Source organism: Stigmatopora nigra, chromosome 2, assembly GCF_051989575.1.
Source record: "Stigmatopora nigra isolate UIUO_SnigA chromosome 2, RoL_Snig_1.1, whole genome shotgun sequence".
Taxonomy (NCBI): Eukaryota; Metazoa; Chordata; class Actinopteri; order Syngnathiformes; family Syngnathidae; genus Stigmatopora; species Stigmatopora nigra.
Genome location: NC_135509.1, coordinates 9,530,226 through 9,547,983, shown reverse-complemented (window position 1 = coordinate 9,547,983; position 17,758 = coordinate 9,530,226). Strand labels below are relative to the sequence as shown.

The window sequence follows — 17,758 nt, the reverse complement described above, 5'->3', positions numbered from 1 at the left end:
GATGATTAGAAAATGCTTTTTGTTTGTACTTATTGTGTAGTTGGCGGATAGGTTGACATGGCTCGTTGGTCTAGGGGTATGATTCTCGCTTTGGGTGCGAGAGGTCCCGGGTTCAAATCCCGGACGAGCCCAGTTTTTTTCTGTGTTGTATGTAATATCACATTTTATTTTATATTTCACTCTTTCCTATCCTACTCGCCGATCAATATTAAATACGCCAAAAGTAGTGTTTACGTAAGTAAAGGTTGCTGCTAAATGGAAATGAAAGGATAAATATAACTTCCATATTGGGGATTTCAGAAGTCACTGTGGTCCGGTGGCAAGTACATTGCCCAAAGCTTGAGATGCTGAAGTTCAAACCATGAGTGGGTTCAAATCCACTCTTTGCAGTTGTCAATTTCTTTATTGAGATAATAAAAGGATAAATATAACTTCCAAATCACTAAATACAGAAGTCATTGTGGTCCAGTGGTAAGTACAACTTATACTTATTTTTATATTTATTCATGCATTTATTTATTAACTTACTATTAACGACCTATTTGTGTAAAATGTCTTTCCTATTTCTGCATCCTCACCCTCTTGCTACTGCAACAAAGAAATTTCCCGAATACGGGATGAATAAAGTTATCCAATCCAATCCAAGAGGATAATGATGCATTTGTTTTTGTTTTTTTGTATTTTTTATTATTGTTTGATTTAATTATTATTCAGATGCAAATGGTCAAATGCAAAATGACGCCGAATTTCTCACCCTTCTTTTGCAGATGCACCAATGGAGGAACCATTTATATTGTTTCAGCTCTTTGTACGGGAGTCTCAAAGTGAAACACGCAATCGGAAGCATGCTGCAATGACTTCCGACGCCAAATTAAATAGATCAGGATTTAGACTGAAAATCCCTTTAAAAATATACATTTAAAAGACCTGAAGGCAGAATGGAAGTACTCGGAGGAGAATTTTGTAATATGTCCCAGCAGGAATTGGCAGCTCCCGTCAACACTGTGGAGGTAAGCCGACAACACGCCGACATGGGAGCACCACGAGTTGGTAAATATGCATTGATGGGTTCATGTCACTCAAGTAATATGACTCAAGTCCAATTCATTTTGACAGAGAGGGATGGCAGACGTCATTCGCTGCCGATCTCTCCCTGAAATGTTAACATTCACTAACAGTCCTCTCAAAATCAATGAACTGGAAGTTTGTTTACCTTTTGTCAATGGCAGACAACGTGTTAAATATAATGAAATAATTAAAAAAACGCGCACACCCACCCCACAAAAAACATTTCGACTTTATAGTGTTATCGGGAGCAATAACTCGACGCTATAACTTTGCAAATAATGTTCTCTTTGTTCACTCAAGTCGTTGTTTCATCTGTGATGAGCCAACTTCTTCAATAAAACCACCTCTTAATGCACTTCATAATAACACTTCAATAAACATCCATTCTTTCAGCCGCCCTTTCTTTTATCCATAAGGAATGAAGGTATCTAATTTAAATAACCTGTTCTGCATTTTTTTGTTGAAGTGCATAGCTGACATTTTATTGTATCTTATCCCCGATATTTTTCTTCATCTCAACAGGACAAATGGAAACTGCTGCCTGCTTTTTTGAAGGTAATACACACACACGCACGCGCACGCACACGCACACACACTTGTGGTTACCTTTTTGTTATCGGAATAATCCTTTGCACCACGCTCAACATATCCAACAGAACAATCAAATATCATTTCTCTAACTTGCTGTCAATGTCATGTAATATTTGACATTTGTGTTCAAGGTGAAAGGCTTGGTGAAGCAGCACATCGATTCTTTTGATTATTTCATCAATGTTGAGGTAAATAAAAGGCCAGTCCATTTGGAATGTTATGTTAGTTCATTCTAATATTGTATATTATATTCTAATGTTCTAATATTACGCAAAAAAATGTTGTGCTCATACAGACTTCGACAAAAGTCGATACCCTAGAAAGCTAACAGAATTACATAACATTCATCATATTTTGATATTAACGTTGTATTAGTGGCCCATGTAATTTATAATCTTAACATCCCATTCCAAAGATCAAGAAAATCATGACTGCCAACGACAAGATAACAAGTGACGCGGACCCAATGTGGTACATCAAGTAAGTGAAATGCACTGAGAAGTTAGTCAGATATATTTTTTAATTTTTTTAATGGATGTACACTTTAATGTGGATTACATGATTAAAATAATCCTGGTACAACATGTTTTAATGATACTTGGTACAATTATAACGGCACATTTTTAAACCTGTTTGATAAACTCTCAAATATTTGTGTTCAGTGAACTGTTCCTTTTTTTGATTGTTATACATCGTTTTATTTTGGCAGGTACCTCAATATCTACATTGGCATGCCTGATGTAGAAGAGAGCTTCAATGTTACCCGGCCAGTTTCACCACATGAGGTAAACCACCGTTTGGGATGTTGTTGTTAAAAACAAGCTATTATGTCAGGTTTTAGTACATACAGTTCTGTGTAATATTATTTTAAATCAAAAATATGTCTTTAGGAAAAGTACAAACTTTATTCTAGTTACTCAAATTTGTACTACTTCTATATTTAACTTAAATATTTAACTTTCGGCGTACAATTATTGCCAGTAAAGTATCGTAAGATATTGCAGTTTCCATCGATATTTCCAAATCACTGTGACTCCTCAGTTTATGCAGAGTAAGTGTGCCCATGATGTATTTTGCATCATGATCAATAGGGGCGCTGTTGCAGCAGCTTCCTTGCAGGGTCGCCACATCACCACATTCTTGAAGCCTTCAATTTTCAAGGAATATACATGTGGCTCGTTGGTCTAGGGGTATGATTCTCGCTTAGGGTGCGAGAGGTCCCGGGTTCAAATCCCGGACGAGCCCTCTGTTTTATTTTTTTTAGGTTTCTAATGGACGTCATTTTTTGATTTTGTTTGACTTAGTGTCGTCTCCGAGACATGACCTATTCTGCACCGATCACGGTGGACATCGAGTACACACGTGGCAGTCAAAGAATCATCCGCAATGCGTTACCAATTGGAAGGTACCTTGGCGATGTTAAACGTGTGTTCATTTTCATCATTAGTTCATGTTAACTAACCTCTGACATTGCTTGTGATTGGTCAGGATGCCCATCATGTTACGGAGCTCCAATTGTGTCCTGACAGGAAAGACACCCTTGGAGTTTTCCAAATTGAACGAATGCCCCCTGGATCCAGGTAGAAAAACTTTCATTTTGTATTATTATCTGATTCATTAAATAATCTTTTCCCTCATTCGTTATTACAGGAGGCTATTTCATTGTCAAAGGTCAGGAGAAAGTTATTCTGATTCAGGAACAGCTGTCCAAAAACAGGATCATTGTGGAACAGGACAGGAAAGGTGCGGTGGGTGCCTCAGTTACCAGGTAGAGACCACCAACAGAAAGTAGCTTGTAAATGCCAAGTTAACGGCACTTTTGTTTATTTCTGTTTTCCGCCTTCTATTTGACCATTCTTTGCTCCCTTGTTTCCACACCTCATTATTACAGCTCCACCCACGAGAAGAAAAGTAGAACAAACATGATCATGAAACAAGGACGATTCTACTTGAAGCACAACACGTTGACAGAAGACGCCCCCATTGCCATTATATTCAAGGTGCGTGATTTGAAGGGAACACTAGGGGGCGCTAAAGGACAGTGCTTCATATCCCAAACTACTAAACTGCCTTCAGACTTTATGAGGACATTTGTTTAAGTCTTTTGACTGCCACTAACGACGGCAGACGCCTATCACTCTCATAAGTATGCAATAAGTTAAATACTATGAAAAGTAAACTTCAGAGTGTTCCTTGGTGTGTAGTTTTGTTTTTGATTTTAGTTACACCACCTCTGCTTTTTAAATTATTCTCAGTTTATGTCAGGTTTTGGGGGAAAAAGCACACCCGCTGTATCAAAGTCAATTAAAACAAGTAAACAAATAGTTTTATATTGAATAATAAACCAAGCACACAGCTGAAGCAGACAACTCCGCTGTGCTTTTTCACCTTATCTGACTTAATTCTGTGAAAATGTCAGTCAGCCAGCTGGCGTCATTAACTTCTTTCCCCGCTGAGAACATAGCTCACGTCAAGTAGCAGTTTCTATCCCCAAGTTATCTCTTTTGTGTGCTCACTCTGTTTGCACGTGCTTGTCTTCCATCCTGCTCTGCCCTCATATGTGTAGACGGCTCCACAAAACCAGCACAGAATCCAATGCTGGACCAGCGTTTGTTCCCACAGCCTCGCATTTCCATAAGCAAATGTCACTGACAATCCTGAGACTCCAAATACACACACATACACACACTGCCTCTTGATTTACCTTTGCCCTTATTTTCTTGTGTTTTAGAATATCTACTATTACTACTTTCACATGTCCTCTTGCTTCCTACCTAATCATTTTTGCATTATTTAGCCACGTCCAGAACCAATACTTGGTAAGACTATCTTTAGAGGATTGGACCGTATCACATTTGGTCACAAGATCTGATCTGATCCAGTATTCACCTGTTTATGGGTGCCGTCAATCAAACATCTAGGCGAACATCTCAGTATAGGCAATTTTTCTTGAGAAAAATGATGGAGTAACAAACTTTTTTTCCATAGGGAATGGGCGTGGAGAGTGACCAGGAGATTGTACAAATGATCGGAACAGAGGAACATGTGATGGCCAGCTTTGCCCCTAGCCTGGAAGAGTGTCAAAAAGCCCAAATCTTTACACAGACCCAGGTAGAGAGCTTGAAAAATTTTCTTTCAAATGTTTAAGGCTGACATTAAGCATTTTAAATAGAATTTTACATTGAATGTAACTCAAATGTACTTGAGAACTGGGCTTTTCTTTAAAAAGAATGATAAATATCTGGCAAAAAAACAAGAAAGGCACTGTTGCCAGGTAAAAAAAAACATTGAATTGATTCATTTCTGACTGCAACAAACTAGCCAAATACTGGCAAAAATATGAACAAACCTGGGTTACCTCACACTAAAAAGTCTTTATTGACAACTAATGGTTGTGTTTACTGTTGTTGCCAGGCTCTGAGGTACCTCGGCAATAAAGTGCGCAGGCAGCGCATGTGGGGAGGACCTAAGAAAACCAAAATGGAGGAGGCCAGGGAACTCCTGGCATCATTGATTCTCACGCACGTGCCTGTATGTGAAAAAAAGCCTCGACAGATGATTCTTTATCTCCTCAAGTCATCTTATTTGCAAGAAATATTATTGTTGTTTGTGTGTGTCCAGGTCAAAGAGTTTAACTTCAGGGCCAAATGTATATACTTGGCCGTGATGGTGCGTAGGGTGATCCTGGCACAAGGTGACAACAAGGTGGATGACAGAGATTACTATGGTAACAAACGCTTGGAGTTGGCCGGACAGGTACGTCGTGGAATGCCTCGTTTTGGTCCAAAATAGTTTCCCTATTGATCGCAACTGGGTTGTCTTAGTTGTTTTAGTGGATGTGTATTGCCATCAATGGCAGCCAATTAGTTAATACTTAAATAAATACATCTCGAAATTTGCCGCTCATGTGATCGAATCAGGAAATGTCTGCCTTTTATTCCCTAGACAGTCAAAATGAATTGTTCAATGGGAAATTGATTCCTTTATTTACCAGTTTTTTTTAAATTAAACTTAAAACATTGTCGATTCTTGGCACTATGCTATTGAGAAACAATTGGGATACATCATATGGTAAATCACTGCTCTCTCGTCACCTACAGCTGTTGTTTGTTCCTGCCTCCTTTCATTAAGACTCATTATTTTTCCCTCCGCCTTGTTTTTTTTCTTCTTCTGTTTTGTTGTCTTTACACTCTCCGTCCTGCTTGTATTGCAGCCCTGTCTTTGTCAGGTGGGAGATATGCAGCGGGACCGAAATCCCAATGCTTTGCAACGGCGGGGATTTTTCAGCGTGCTGACAATAGACGCAGCGCTGCCTTGACTGTAGCGATTGAGCTAATCCGCGGGCCCCGCTCTGATAATGTCATTACGGGTGTCTTAAGGCATTTAATTTCCCCCCGACCCAACCTGGAGGGGGCGGGAGGGAGGTTTTTTTTCCAATAGCGGCTTACGCCAACAATCTTCTCACTCTCCAATTATGCTTTGCTGACATTCAACGTAATTGGCGGTGCTGTGCAACAAGAGCTTAATTTCTTGATTAATTGCAAGCCTGTTTGTTGTGATGTATGTTAATGCTCGGGGCCCGGCTGCGGTAGAGGCGGAAAAGGAACAGGAAACGTGACTCGGGTCCGCGCATTGTAAACTCATTGGCTGCTGTTGACGGCGATAAACGTCCAGATTCAGACAGAACGGTTATATTTTGGGGGGGATAACGTTTTTTTTCTATCAAAGAAAGATTATTTTTCCTAGATACAAGGCAGATTTTTTCCCTTTTCCCCTTTTATGCTATTAGTGTTTTTTTTTCCTTCATTTTGAAGAATTGTGAGTACTGGAAAATCACTTTAAAAGGGAGAATTGTGGTAACTGTACATACTTTTGTCTCTCGCAGCTTCTCTCCCTCCTCTTTGAAGACCTGTTCAAAAAGTTCAACTCTGAATTGAAGAAGATTGCCGACCAGATCATCCCCAAACAGCGGGCGGCACAGTTCGACGTGGTCAAGCACATGAGACAGGACCAGATCACTAATGGCATGGTCAATGCCATTTCCACTGTGAGTTTGTGGCCTGATGGCAATAGAAGACGAAAACTGAATCTGACTCATTTAGGATGATTTATTTTTCCAACCATTTTTCTTCATCGCAGGGCAACTGGTCCCTGAAAAGATTCAAGATGGACCGTCAAGGGGTGACCCAGGTCTTGTCTCGCCTTTCTTACATTTCAGCTCTAGGCATGATGACCCGGATCTCCTCCCAGTTTGAAAAGACCCGGAAGGTTAGCGGCCCTCGCTCCTTGCAGCCGTCACAGTGGGGCATGCTGTGCCCCTCTGACACACCCGAAGGAGAGGTATGAATATAATTGGTGATTTAATTAGCTCTACTACTACTTGCAGTGCAGCAGTATTTTGAATTGAGTTGTGCAGCTTACTAGTTTCATACTTTTTATAAGATTTATGAGACAAACAATAATAAATGATTGATTGCATGTAAACGCATAGAAATGGAGAAAATGGATTTGATATATGAGCACTAAATCATGTCATGTCGTTTTGACGTGGTAGGCCTGTGGATTGGTGAAAAACTTGGCACTGATGACTCACATTACCACTGACATGGAGGATAGTCCCATAATCAAGCTGGCCTTCAATCTGGGTGTGGAGGATGTCAACTTGCTGTGTGGAGAGGAGCTGGCCTACCCCTCTGTCTTCCTCGTCTTCCTCAATGGTAAAAAGATTTCTCAATTTTATTTATATATTTTTTCTTCTTAATATTAGCATAGCGTCTAATCTAAATCTCTCCCAGCTGACCTTGGACATTAGGACTCTTGATTTATACTCTTGAACATGCTGTATTATATGTTTAAGTCATTCATTCCCTTTTGTTATCCACAGGAAACATTCTTGGTGTCATTCGAGATTATCACAAGCTAGTCCGCACCTTCAGGCTGATGCGCAGGGCGGGCTTCATCAACGAGTTTGTGTCCATTTCTACTAATATGGCTGACCGATGCGTGTACATTTCATCGGATGGAGGGCGCCTTTGCAGGTCGTTGCTTTTACTGATAGTTTTCTTTGTTGAATACATATAATAAAACATTCCATCTTTTCGAAGATTGCTAATACTTTCAATAGGTATATTTATATATGCAAGTATATAGGTAATTTGAACAGAAGAAATTAAACCTGCAATAACCCTGTTGCCTTTGTAGACCATACATCATAGTGAAAAAGGGTCAACCCATGGTGAAGAAAAAGCACATAGAGGATCTGTCTCAAGGTTACAGGTAATTTCAACCACACGGTCTTAACATTTCATCCGTCAATTGCACGGCACTTGATTTACCCTCATGATTTGATAAACCTCAGATCCTTTGAGGACTTCCTGCACGAAGGTCTGGTTGAGTACCTGGATGTCAATGAGGAGAACGATTGTCAAATTGCCCTTTACGAGTACATGATAAATAAGTGAGTGGTTTAGTACACAATTTTCTCTCTGATAATGCAGTGCTACTACGAATGAATGATTTTTAATTTGTATTATTATTTTCCCTTCACGTAGAGACACAACCCACTTAGAAATCGAGCCCTTCACGCTACTTGGGGTGTGTGCCGGCCTCATTCCCTACCCCCACCACAACCAGTCGCCCAGGAACACATACCAGTGCGCTATGGGCAAGCAAGCCATGGGTAAGTTTCCCGCCATTCTCGGTGATAGACATCCCATCCATTTGAATTGAAACTGGATTGGACTGGATCTACTAGTCACAACCAAATTTAAATTCACAACAAAGGGGTGAAAAAGAGCTGCACCATTTGACGTCAGTCGTCAAAGTGAGTAGTGTCAGTGATATGGTCAAGATAACCTCCCACTATTATCAGCACAGCTTGAAATCAGAAAAAGAGTAGAGCAAGCACGTTTGTGTTCATCTTAGCCTGCGTATGTTTTTGTATTTGTGCGTATGCACATGGACATGAAACAGCAGGCGCTTACGTAGGTCCTCCATTGTGCCATGTGTGTGCGGAGGCCCTTTCCCTGCCAGTCAACCCCAGCGTCATTAGCAATTCATTGTGTCTGCGCCGGCCGTGCTCGAGGGGGGGTCGGTGTGCTCAGCTGCGAAAGAGCGCCGAGTGCGCACCCGCGGCTCCAGGGTAACCACAACTTCCCCAAACGGCCCCACTAACATTGGTAAACCCCCCTTGCAACAATTTAGACCCCCCACCCCAAGCCATCTTTACAAAAACACAGAGTGGAACTATATTTGGCCCAATATCCTCTGCCTGCTCTGTTTTGTGTGGACAAGGCTATACATGTGCAAATCTGCTTGTGCCTATTATCATTGGCACTGCGCTTGTAGCTCGATTGTCAAGTAATAGCATGTGACAAATGTCAAAGGCTCCCAGGGAGGCCATTAATTATGCCATAACCAGGCCTGTTCCGCCTCACTGGTGGAGTTAAACAGCCACCAAAAACACAAATCTGCCATTTAGACTTGACTAAAACAGATGGATTCAAACATTGAGAGGAGTGGCAATTTAATAACAATTGCGTAATCCAGACTTTCCCACCATGCATATCTGCACTGTAGACAGACCACAAATGAACTGCAAAAAATTGATCTTCTTTTTTATATCCGCCATACAGATATGAGATCGATAATTGACATTGTATATACTGATTGGCGACTCCAAACTGTAGTAGTGAATGTGTTCCCTGCAATTGTCTGGCAACTAGTCCAGGGTTTACCCTGGCTCCTGCCTATAATTAGCTAGGAGAGGCTCCAGCACCCCCGTGACCCTCGTAAGCAAGAGAAATGAAAAAAATAATAATGAATGATTAAAAAGAAAAAGAAAAATTATAATTCTTTCTTGTAAATACTATCAGTCAATTAAAAGTGGGCATTCAAATCTCCAGGTACGATCGGGTACAACCAGAGGAATCGCATCGACACATTGATGTATTTGCTGGCGTACCCCCAGAAGCCCATGGTCAAAACCAAAACCATTGAACTGATTGACTTCGAGAAGCTTCCCGCTGGTCAGAATGCTACCGTGGCAGTCATGAGCTACAGCGGCTATGACATTGAGGACGCCCTCGTCATCAACAAAGCGTCGCTCGATCGAGGTAAGGAACACTTTCACTGGGGACTTATCCGACTTAATCCCTCACTACTATTACTCTGCATTCATAGAAACAAACCTTATACAAAAACTGTACTACAACAGCACACAACTCTACCAATCACATCTTCTACATTGCTTTAACCAACCAACCAATGGAAGAAAAAACTGCTCACGGCATTGCAGGCCAACGGTTTAGGTTCTAGATTATGTTGAATGTGTCTGATACTTATAGCCGTCACTGACAATTGACCATGTCCTCAGGATTTGGTCGTTGTCTGGTGTACAAAAATACCAAGTGCACATTGCGACGCTACACCAACCAAACCTTTGACAAGGTACTGGGCCCCATGTTAGACGCCACTACTAGAAAGCCCATCTGGAGGCACAAAGTCCTGGACTCTGATGGGATCTGTTCCCCGGGTAAGTACTTAATTAACCCTGTTGAAAGTGTTAAATGTTTTTTAATGGGAAAGGCATCACCTTAATCGTAAAAAAAATCTACTCTACTTAAAAAAAAAAAAAAAAAAGAAAGTTGTCCATTACAAAAACTTGGATAAAAGCCATTACTTGCAGGCTGTAGACATTTCACTATTTTAACCCAGTGTATGTGAATATCCCAAAATTCCTACCTTATTATATGACTGATGCCCATCTCATATCTACCTGTGGTTTCGCCTTTCCAGGCCAGTCATTTTTTAAAATATAAGCTTGTATGCTATATGTTTACCAATTTCATCCTACGCAGTTTCTGGTTACGGTGACTATTGGTCTTTTTGTCGAGTAAATGATGATGACAAAGCCTATGTCCGATGATTATTATTATTATTATGTTCAATGAAACTCATTGATCTATTGCTCCAGGTGAGCGCGTAGAGAACAAGCAGGTGCTGGTTAACAAATCCATGCCGACCGTCACTCAAACACCACTGGAGGGCAGCACCCAGCCAGGACAGCCACAATACAAGGACGTGCCCATCAGGTGGGCGATCAAGCATTATCGTACTGTGAAAACGCGCTTTCGGCCCTGTGCCTTAAAAAACGTTGCCTTCTTGCTCCGCAGCTACAAGGGCTCCACCGATTCATACATCGAGAAGGTCATGATCTCGTCTAATGCCGAAGACGCCTTCCTCATCAAGATCCTGCTCAGGCAGACCAGGAGGCCCGAGATCGGAGACAAGTTCAGTAGTCGGCATGGACAGAAAGGTGTGTGAGTAGCAAGAGAAACCTGTCTCTACAGGTTGTTTAGATTTTTTTTCTAGCAACCTATCCCTTCCAGAGATCTTTTCAATTAATTGGCTCTTTGTCCCATGTCAGACCATACAAATTTATTAGACCCCAGCAGTTTTCTGGCCTTAAAAAAAGTGTTTACAACCTTCATTGTTGGCCGGAACCTCCCCTATAGAGGTGTCTCTATGATGTTTTAATCAAAAAAAGCTAACTGGCGCCGTGCATAATTCATTCTCTTCATTAAGGCAGTGGCCACAGGGCGGTCAGCTCGGGACGGGACAATGTCTGCTGTCTTGAATCGTGACGGAGAGTAAGGGGTCGCTGGAGGGTTAGCCCGGGTGGGGGCAGTGAGTTGAGGTGATCGCTAATTTTTCTTGTTAAAACTAACATGAAATCAAGCAAAAATACGACTTTCTGATGAAGAGGCTATTTTTACCCATCGATGAATCCGAGCATTTATCAGTTTGGGCTGGATAATATCTCCTTGGATTCAAATACTATACACTAGCTTTTTTTGGCAAACTTTGATCATTTGAATCCAATTCCCCATTCGCTTAACATTTTTCAGTTTTTAAACAATGAAATTCTTTTGTTTCTTTCCAAGCATCAACAGAAATAATGGGATCATTTAACTGTTTGATCCTTCTATGTAGTGTAGAAGTGTTTATGTTTAAAATCCACCCAACTCTTTATAAGGCAAGGGACTATTTTTGGCCTTTAGATTAATTCCATTAAAATAAATAAAAAATAAATACCCTCTGGCCCCAAGTGACACTCTAAAGTAGATTATACTTTTAATAATAATGAACTAATTACCTGCCATAGACAGCAATAGACGTCCAATTCTTGCAACTGCGATGACTACCCGTGAAGGGTCATCTTTTCGTTCATTCACCCCACCCAGTTAAAATGGATTGGACGTCCGGTGCCGTCAATGGTAGCCAACGCGTTAAGTGAAGGCCTTCCTTGCAAATGTTTAACAAAACAAAAAAAGATTTGTTCAAGAAAGGATTGAGTGAAGGATAAATTTCAGTTATTTAATTAGAAAGTGAATGTGAATGTCCTCCATCTTCTCATGACTGGTCCCATAAGTCCTGGTCAGCAGAGCAGAATAAGTTAATTATTTACCGGTCTCACACACACGCACACACACACACTCACACACGGATGAGGCTGTGGGGAGGAGTGGGGTGGCCCATTGTGCGAGCCGCCAGCATGGGGCTGTAAGAGCTGTGATGGAGGGTGTTGGACCCTCACTGTTGTCTTGCCTTTCTCTGCTGATTTCATGCCTCTTTTATCATCCACTTTCACACAAAACAAACAACACCGAGCACGTCTGCCATGGGAACCGCCGGCCGGTCCTCGCCGCTCACCTAGCCGACTATTTTAGCCTACTTTCTATATGTTTGGCTAGGCCGGCACGTTTTCTCCCCCTCCCCTACTCTTTTGACTATGCCGGCCTTCCTCCCGCTCCCATTCAGCCCGCCACTTCCTGCTGCTGGACGACTTTCCAGTAAAACGCGGCACTTGTTGCCGGTCAACATCCTGTCACAACATCCTGCCTGACATTAGCAGTCGGTGGCGTAAACCAGGCAAAAAAATAGACTTATCGCTGAAATTATTTCCCCGCCTCAAGCAGAGGTTTAAATTCCTCCTGTCCAAAAATGGTCTATTTACTTTCCCTGAAATTCAGCAATGTGCCACACTCCCTCTTCAGATAGAATGGACGTCTATTAGTGATAAACTATCGATGGACTTATTTGAATACACAGTGGCACAGAAGAAGTAAGCACAACTTCTCTACGTCCTTCCCTGTTTTTTTTTTCATTTGCAAATGGGACTAAAATCTGTTTGCCCAGGCCAGGCAAGAGTACCCCCCCCTCCTCCCTCCGCAAACATTTGCACTCGTACTTAAACGCTCGGCTATGGGGAGGCTTGACAAATCATAAAGGTGAGCCTGTCCGTCCACATGAGGGAGGAAATGATCCAGTCAAATAGGAACAAAGCTTCCAAAATAGGCCGAATAATTACTGCCTGGGAAAACTATAATTTGGAGCAATAGCTGAATAACTGTCTAAACAAATCCCCTGAAATCATAGGCAAAAAACATGGGGGGGAAAAACAGACAAAGAAAGAACAAAAAAATAGAAAAATCTGAGTGTAGCAAAAACTTGTTGCCAACTTAAAAATGTTTCAAGATCAGTCATAAGAAAAAATAACCAAATGGTAATGAACTGTCCAACATAAGAATGTACATGTATATGTAAATGTCTATAAGTGTGTATATGTACCATATTTTCACGACTACACGGCGCATTGCATTTTAAGCCGCAGTGTCAGTAACTTGTACATATACATATATGTATATATGTGTGTATATATGTATATGTATGTGTGTATATATGTATATGTATATGTGTGTGTATATGTATATGTGTGTATATATGTATATGTATATATGTGTGTATATGTATATGTATATATGTATATGTATATATGTGTGTATATAGGTAACTAATGTTCATGAAATGTTTATGTATTTCAGGTGTTTGTGGCCTCATCGTCCCCCAAGAGGACATGCCCTTCTGTGACACGGGTATTTGTCCTGACATCATCATGAACCCACACGGCTATCCTTCCAGAATGACAGTATGTTCTTCTCACTGTCATTTGAATGGGAAGGGTTGAACGTAAACAATCGCATTTAAAGCATTGGACATCTAGCATCGTCAATGGCTGCAAAAGAGTTAAATAGCACAGTCTAGTGAGTAGATTCAGTAGATGAATTCTGTGAAAATATTTGGATTTAAAACTATACAGTATTTGTGTATCAGTCCCATTCCTGTGACAAAAGCCTCATTATCACCTCCCGAGGTTATCATAGTCTCCCAGGTCTCTCGTCCTTTTGACTAAAAGACAGTTTGACCGCGGCGTCCAAACAGATAGCCATTACCAAGGCGACGGATGCCAAGTGAGTGTTGCAAGTTTTATCGAACACGCACAGAAGACGCTTAGAGCGTCTCTGCCTGTAAAAAAAGCAGCGCTGATCTTTACTGCTCAAGTCGCCTCTGCCAGTACGGTTGCTAGTCACAGCCGTCGCCATGGCGAGCGTTCAGCAATGTTTGACCGCGGAGGACGTCGGAGAGTAGGTGTTGGTCCTTTTATGGCGCGGGGTCAAGAGCTGGGCCAGTGCGACCTAAGCAAAATTACTGAAATCAGTCATTCCCATGCCGCTTTTAACTCATTGGTCTTCATAAACATCACTTTAACATAGTTCCGCGACACAAAGGCGGTACCAGAACCTATTTGTACTTGGGCTAACAGCAAATAATCCTTTTTAAAATTTCAAATTGAGACATTGCAACTTTGAATTCGCCTGTTTGATGATTTATTTCTTTTCCACTTGGCTGACCCAGGATCTGCTGTGCTGAACTATTATTGTTATTATCAACTAAACTATACTATATTTCCCATTTTACTAAACGATTCTGAAAAATACTTGAAAATAATTGAAACATTATGGCAATAGCTCTTCTGGGATCATCACCACAACCTTTTTGGTTTCAGGTGGGAAAACTCATCGAGCTCCTGGCCGGCAAAGCGGGAGTCCTGGATGGCCGTTTCCACTACGGGACGGCCTTTGGTGGCAGCAAAGTGAAGGATGTGTGTGAGGACCTGATCCGCTATGGATACAATTATCAAGGGAAGGACTACGTCACTTCAGGCATCACTGGGTAATTCGCCACCAATGTCAAGTTGCATTTTCCATTGAAATCTCACTTTATTGCTGAAGAGTGAAACTATTCCCTTTCATGGAATCCCCCGCAGCGAGCCCCTGGAAGCCTACATTTACTTTGGCCCTGTGTATTACCAAAAACTGAAGCACATGGTCTTAGACAAGATGCACGCCCGAGCGCGGGGTCCCCGAGCCGTTCTGACCAGGTAGCTTTACTCCTCTTACTCTGAGGATGCAGTCCAGCAAGGACTTATTTTTTCTGGTTTTTTTTTTAAGGCAACCGACGGAGGGACGTTCCCGAGATGGCGGTCTACGTCTAGGTGAGATGGAGCGAGACTGTCTGATTGGTTACGGCGCCAGCATGTTGCTGCTGGAACGCCTCATGATATCCAGTGATGCGTTTGAAGTAGATGTGTGCGGAAAGTGTGGCCTTTTGGGATACTCTGGCTGGTAAGACCATTACAAATTCTCTCCTCACTTAACTCTTTTTCTCTCCATAACGTTGCATTTATTTATTTTTTATTTATTTGTATTTATTTTTATTTATTTTTATTTATTTTTATTTATTTTTATTTATTTTTATTTATTTTTATTTATTTTTATTTATTTTTATTTATTTTTATTTATTTTCATTTATTTTTATTTATTTTTATTTATTTTTATTTATTTTTATTTATTTTTATTTATTTTTATTTATTTTTATTTATTTTTATTTATTTTTACTAACTACCACAACACATATTCTGTGACCAGAGCTAACTAACAGAGTTCCTACCCATCTCGCAGGTGTCACTACTGCAAGTCGTCATGTAACGTGTCATCGCTACGTATCCCGTATGCTTGCAAACTGCTCTTCCAGGAATTGCAGTCCATGAACATCATCCCGCGTCTCAAACTGTCGCGCTACAACGAGTGACTGAACCAAAGAAACAGGCAAAAGTCATACATTTATTTTTCTTCACTCTTTTTTTTTGTGTATAATGTTTGCTCTCAGTTTATGTAAATAATAAACTCTCTGCAGTTTTTCACTCTCCATCGTTGCTTGGTGTTTAGCTTTCGACAGTCCCATAACTTTAAGAACAGTCCTTTTGTGGTATGGTGTTATTTAATGCAATTATTTTTGTTTTATATGGTACTGTACGATATGATGATCTATATCAGCAAACTTTCTATTGACAATTTCATGTGTATATGCCTTAATGCCCTAAGTACAGCTGTTCCAGCAATATTCTTTTCTTTCCCAGCAGATGGCGCCCAATTTGCAGTGAGTTGTAATATTTATGGGATTCCATATGCTGTAGTAATACCAATAATCGACCTCCAGATTTCCCTATAATATTTAGCCATTTGGCTCCACCTAACAGTTGTATGTGAGTAATGCGTGCAAGACAATTGAAAATAACAAAATACTCGTTCCAATAATATTCATTTATTATCAAAGTTAATTATGTAACATACAGAGTTGGTATAAGTCGAAACCGTAAGTATGAGTAGATAGTTAATCGGATATTTTTTATATTGTAGTAAAAATATGTATGCTATTGTGTGCCTTCTGTTTATACTGGAGAGTTTTAGGTTGCAGCATTGATTGATGTATCTAACATTTAGGGGTAAGTTATTTTAATGTCAAATTGGTGAGTTTTTCAATAGGCAATGGACTTGATAAACTGAAAGGATGGCCCATCTTTTAAGAAGAAGTTGTGGCATATTCATGACTTTAGGTAAGGAAAAAAAATTGTGAAAACTTTCAATTGTATTTTTCCTTTTCTACTTGCACTATTAAAACAAGTGAACTTGAAGCAAAATCAAATTTAAAAAGAACCCCGCTGTAATCTATTCAAACTAATAACACAGAACTATGGTCCCATTTGAGAGTTGATACCATGAATAAGATGCCATGTTTGTTTTCCTTGCAGGATGTCATAACCTGCTTTGAACGGGGGGCGACATTCATGTCGACAAAATCCCTTTTTGGCTGTATGATTTCCTCCCATCAAAGTCTGAATGCCACACACCCACACAATCAGGGACTGGAGCAATGGGACAAAAGAGGTGCACATCCGCTTGTGATAAGCGGAAGGATGCACCTGTCCTTGGTAATTGGCAGCAATTAATGACATCCTCTTTTTCCTCACACTTTTTTTGTAGTACGTCTTAACATTTACTTTTGGTGTGAGTGTGTATTGCAGTTTCCCTCCCCAAAAAAAGTCTGGCGAAAAAGTCCTCTTCTCTACGTTGTGGTGAGTAATTCAGCCATAATCCGCCTTTCTCTTCTTCTTCTTCTGCTTCTTCTTCTTCTCCTCCTCCTCCTCCTCTCCTGTGGTTCCATTCATATTCTAATCACAGCTTTCCCCTTTTCTAGCTCTCTCAGGCACTCCATCAGAGCCTCCACCAGCCCGGGGCTTTACACTTTTACCCCCCGCTCCCCCTTTTTCCTCACTCACTTTCTCTTCTCTTTGGCCTCCCCTCCTTTTGTGACCGTCCCCTTGCACTACTTGTCGGAGGCGCACCAAAATAATGTTGGGGTGATAAACCCAAGGACAGGAAATCAGTATTACTGCACTGTGGAAGACTTTATCTAGCCGAATGCCTGGGTGTGCTTTTGTGTAGCCATATTTGAGAAAAGAGCAGAAAAGTTTTTGTGTATACAGCATGTATTAGTACTTTTAAAGGAATCTCATCTGTTTTTAATTAGCATGGTTATAAATTTGTTTTCATGAATTACTTAGCAAGTAATGAATTCATTCAAAATGGATCCTTCAATTTACGTATTTATTTGTTTTATTTGTAATAATAAGCATATTTGTTTATTGCCCATCGCACAATATGTGCAACACTAATATTCTGCAATTGCAAAATATTGTCCCATGTGCCACATGTTGAATTTTTAAAAATTAGGGGTACACATAAGGGTTATAAAGCAACATATCCAAAAAATGCAACCATTTTCATCAATGTCTAACATTTACAATTGGATTGATTTGATTGGATCATTACTTAAACGATCGATGATGCCATCAATT

The 17,758-nt window shown here is 40.5% G+C and overlaps 1 protein-coding gene and 2 non-coding genes across 4 annotated transcripts; all 3 read left to right on the top strand.

The window, feature by feature from the left end:
• Window positions 1-59: 59 nt before the first annotated feature.
• trnap-ugg (transfer RNA proline (anticodon UGG)) lies at window positions 60-131 on the top strand. The gene has a single exon. It is a non-coding gene; the product is annotated as a tRNA-Pro (tRNA).
• Window positions 132-813: 682 nt separating this feature from the next.
• polr3b (polymerase (RNA) III (DNA directed) polypeptide B) lies at window positions 814-15,768 on the top strand. Of its 2 annotated transcripts, XM_077712004.1 has the most exons (29): window positions 878-1,010; window positions 1,462-1,492; window positions 1,591-1,623; window positions 1,791-1,847; window positions 2,075-2,139; window positions 2,369-2,444; window positions 2,964-3,064; window positions 3,148-3,239; window positions 3,310-3,427; window positions 3,551-3,659; window positions 4,648-4,770; window positions 5,074-5,190; window positions 5,281-5,415; window positions 6,545-6,706; window positions 6,799-6,999; window positions 7,214-7,376; window positions 7,544-7,697; window positions 7,861-7,935; window positions 8,018-8,116; window positions 8,211-8,338; window positions 9,564-9,773; window positions 10,034-10,192; window positions 10,634-10,751; window positions 10,833-10,975; window positions 13,545-13,648; window positions 14,567-14,733; window positions 14,828-14,941; window positions 15,012-15,185; window positions 15,522-15,768. In XM_077712004.1, the coding sequence occupies exons 2-29, from the start codon at window positions 1,487-1,489 to the stop codon at window positions 15,649-15,651; spliced, it is 3,333 nt and encodes a 1,110-aa protein (XP_077568130.1). In that variant the 5' UTR covers window positions 878-1,010; window positions 1,462-1,486; the 3' UTR covers window positions 15,652-15,768. The 2 variants fall into 2 exon arrangements, with proteins under 2 accessions (XP_077568129.1, XP_077568130.1); XM_077712003.1 differs by lacking the exon at window positions 1,462-1,492 and having other exon boundaries at window positions 814-1,010.
• Window positions 2,833-2,904, top strand: trnap-agg (transfer RNA proline (anticodon AGG)). Its single transcript has one exon. It is a non-coding gene; the product is annotated as a tRNA-Pro (tRNA).
• Window positions 15,769-17,758: the final 1,990 nt, after the last annotated feature.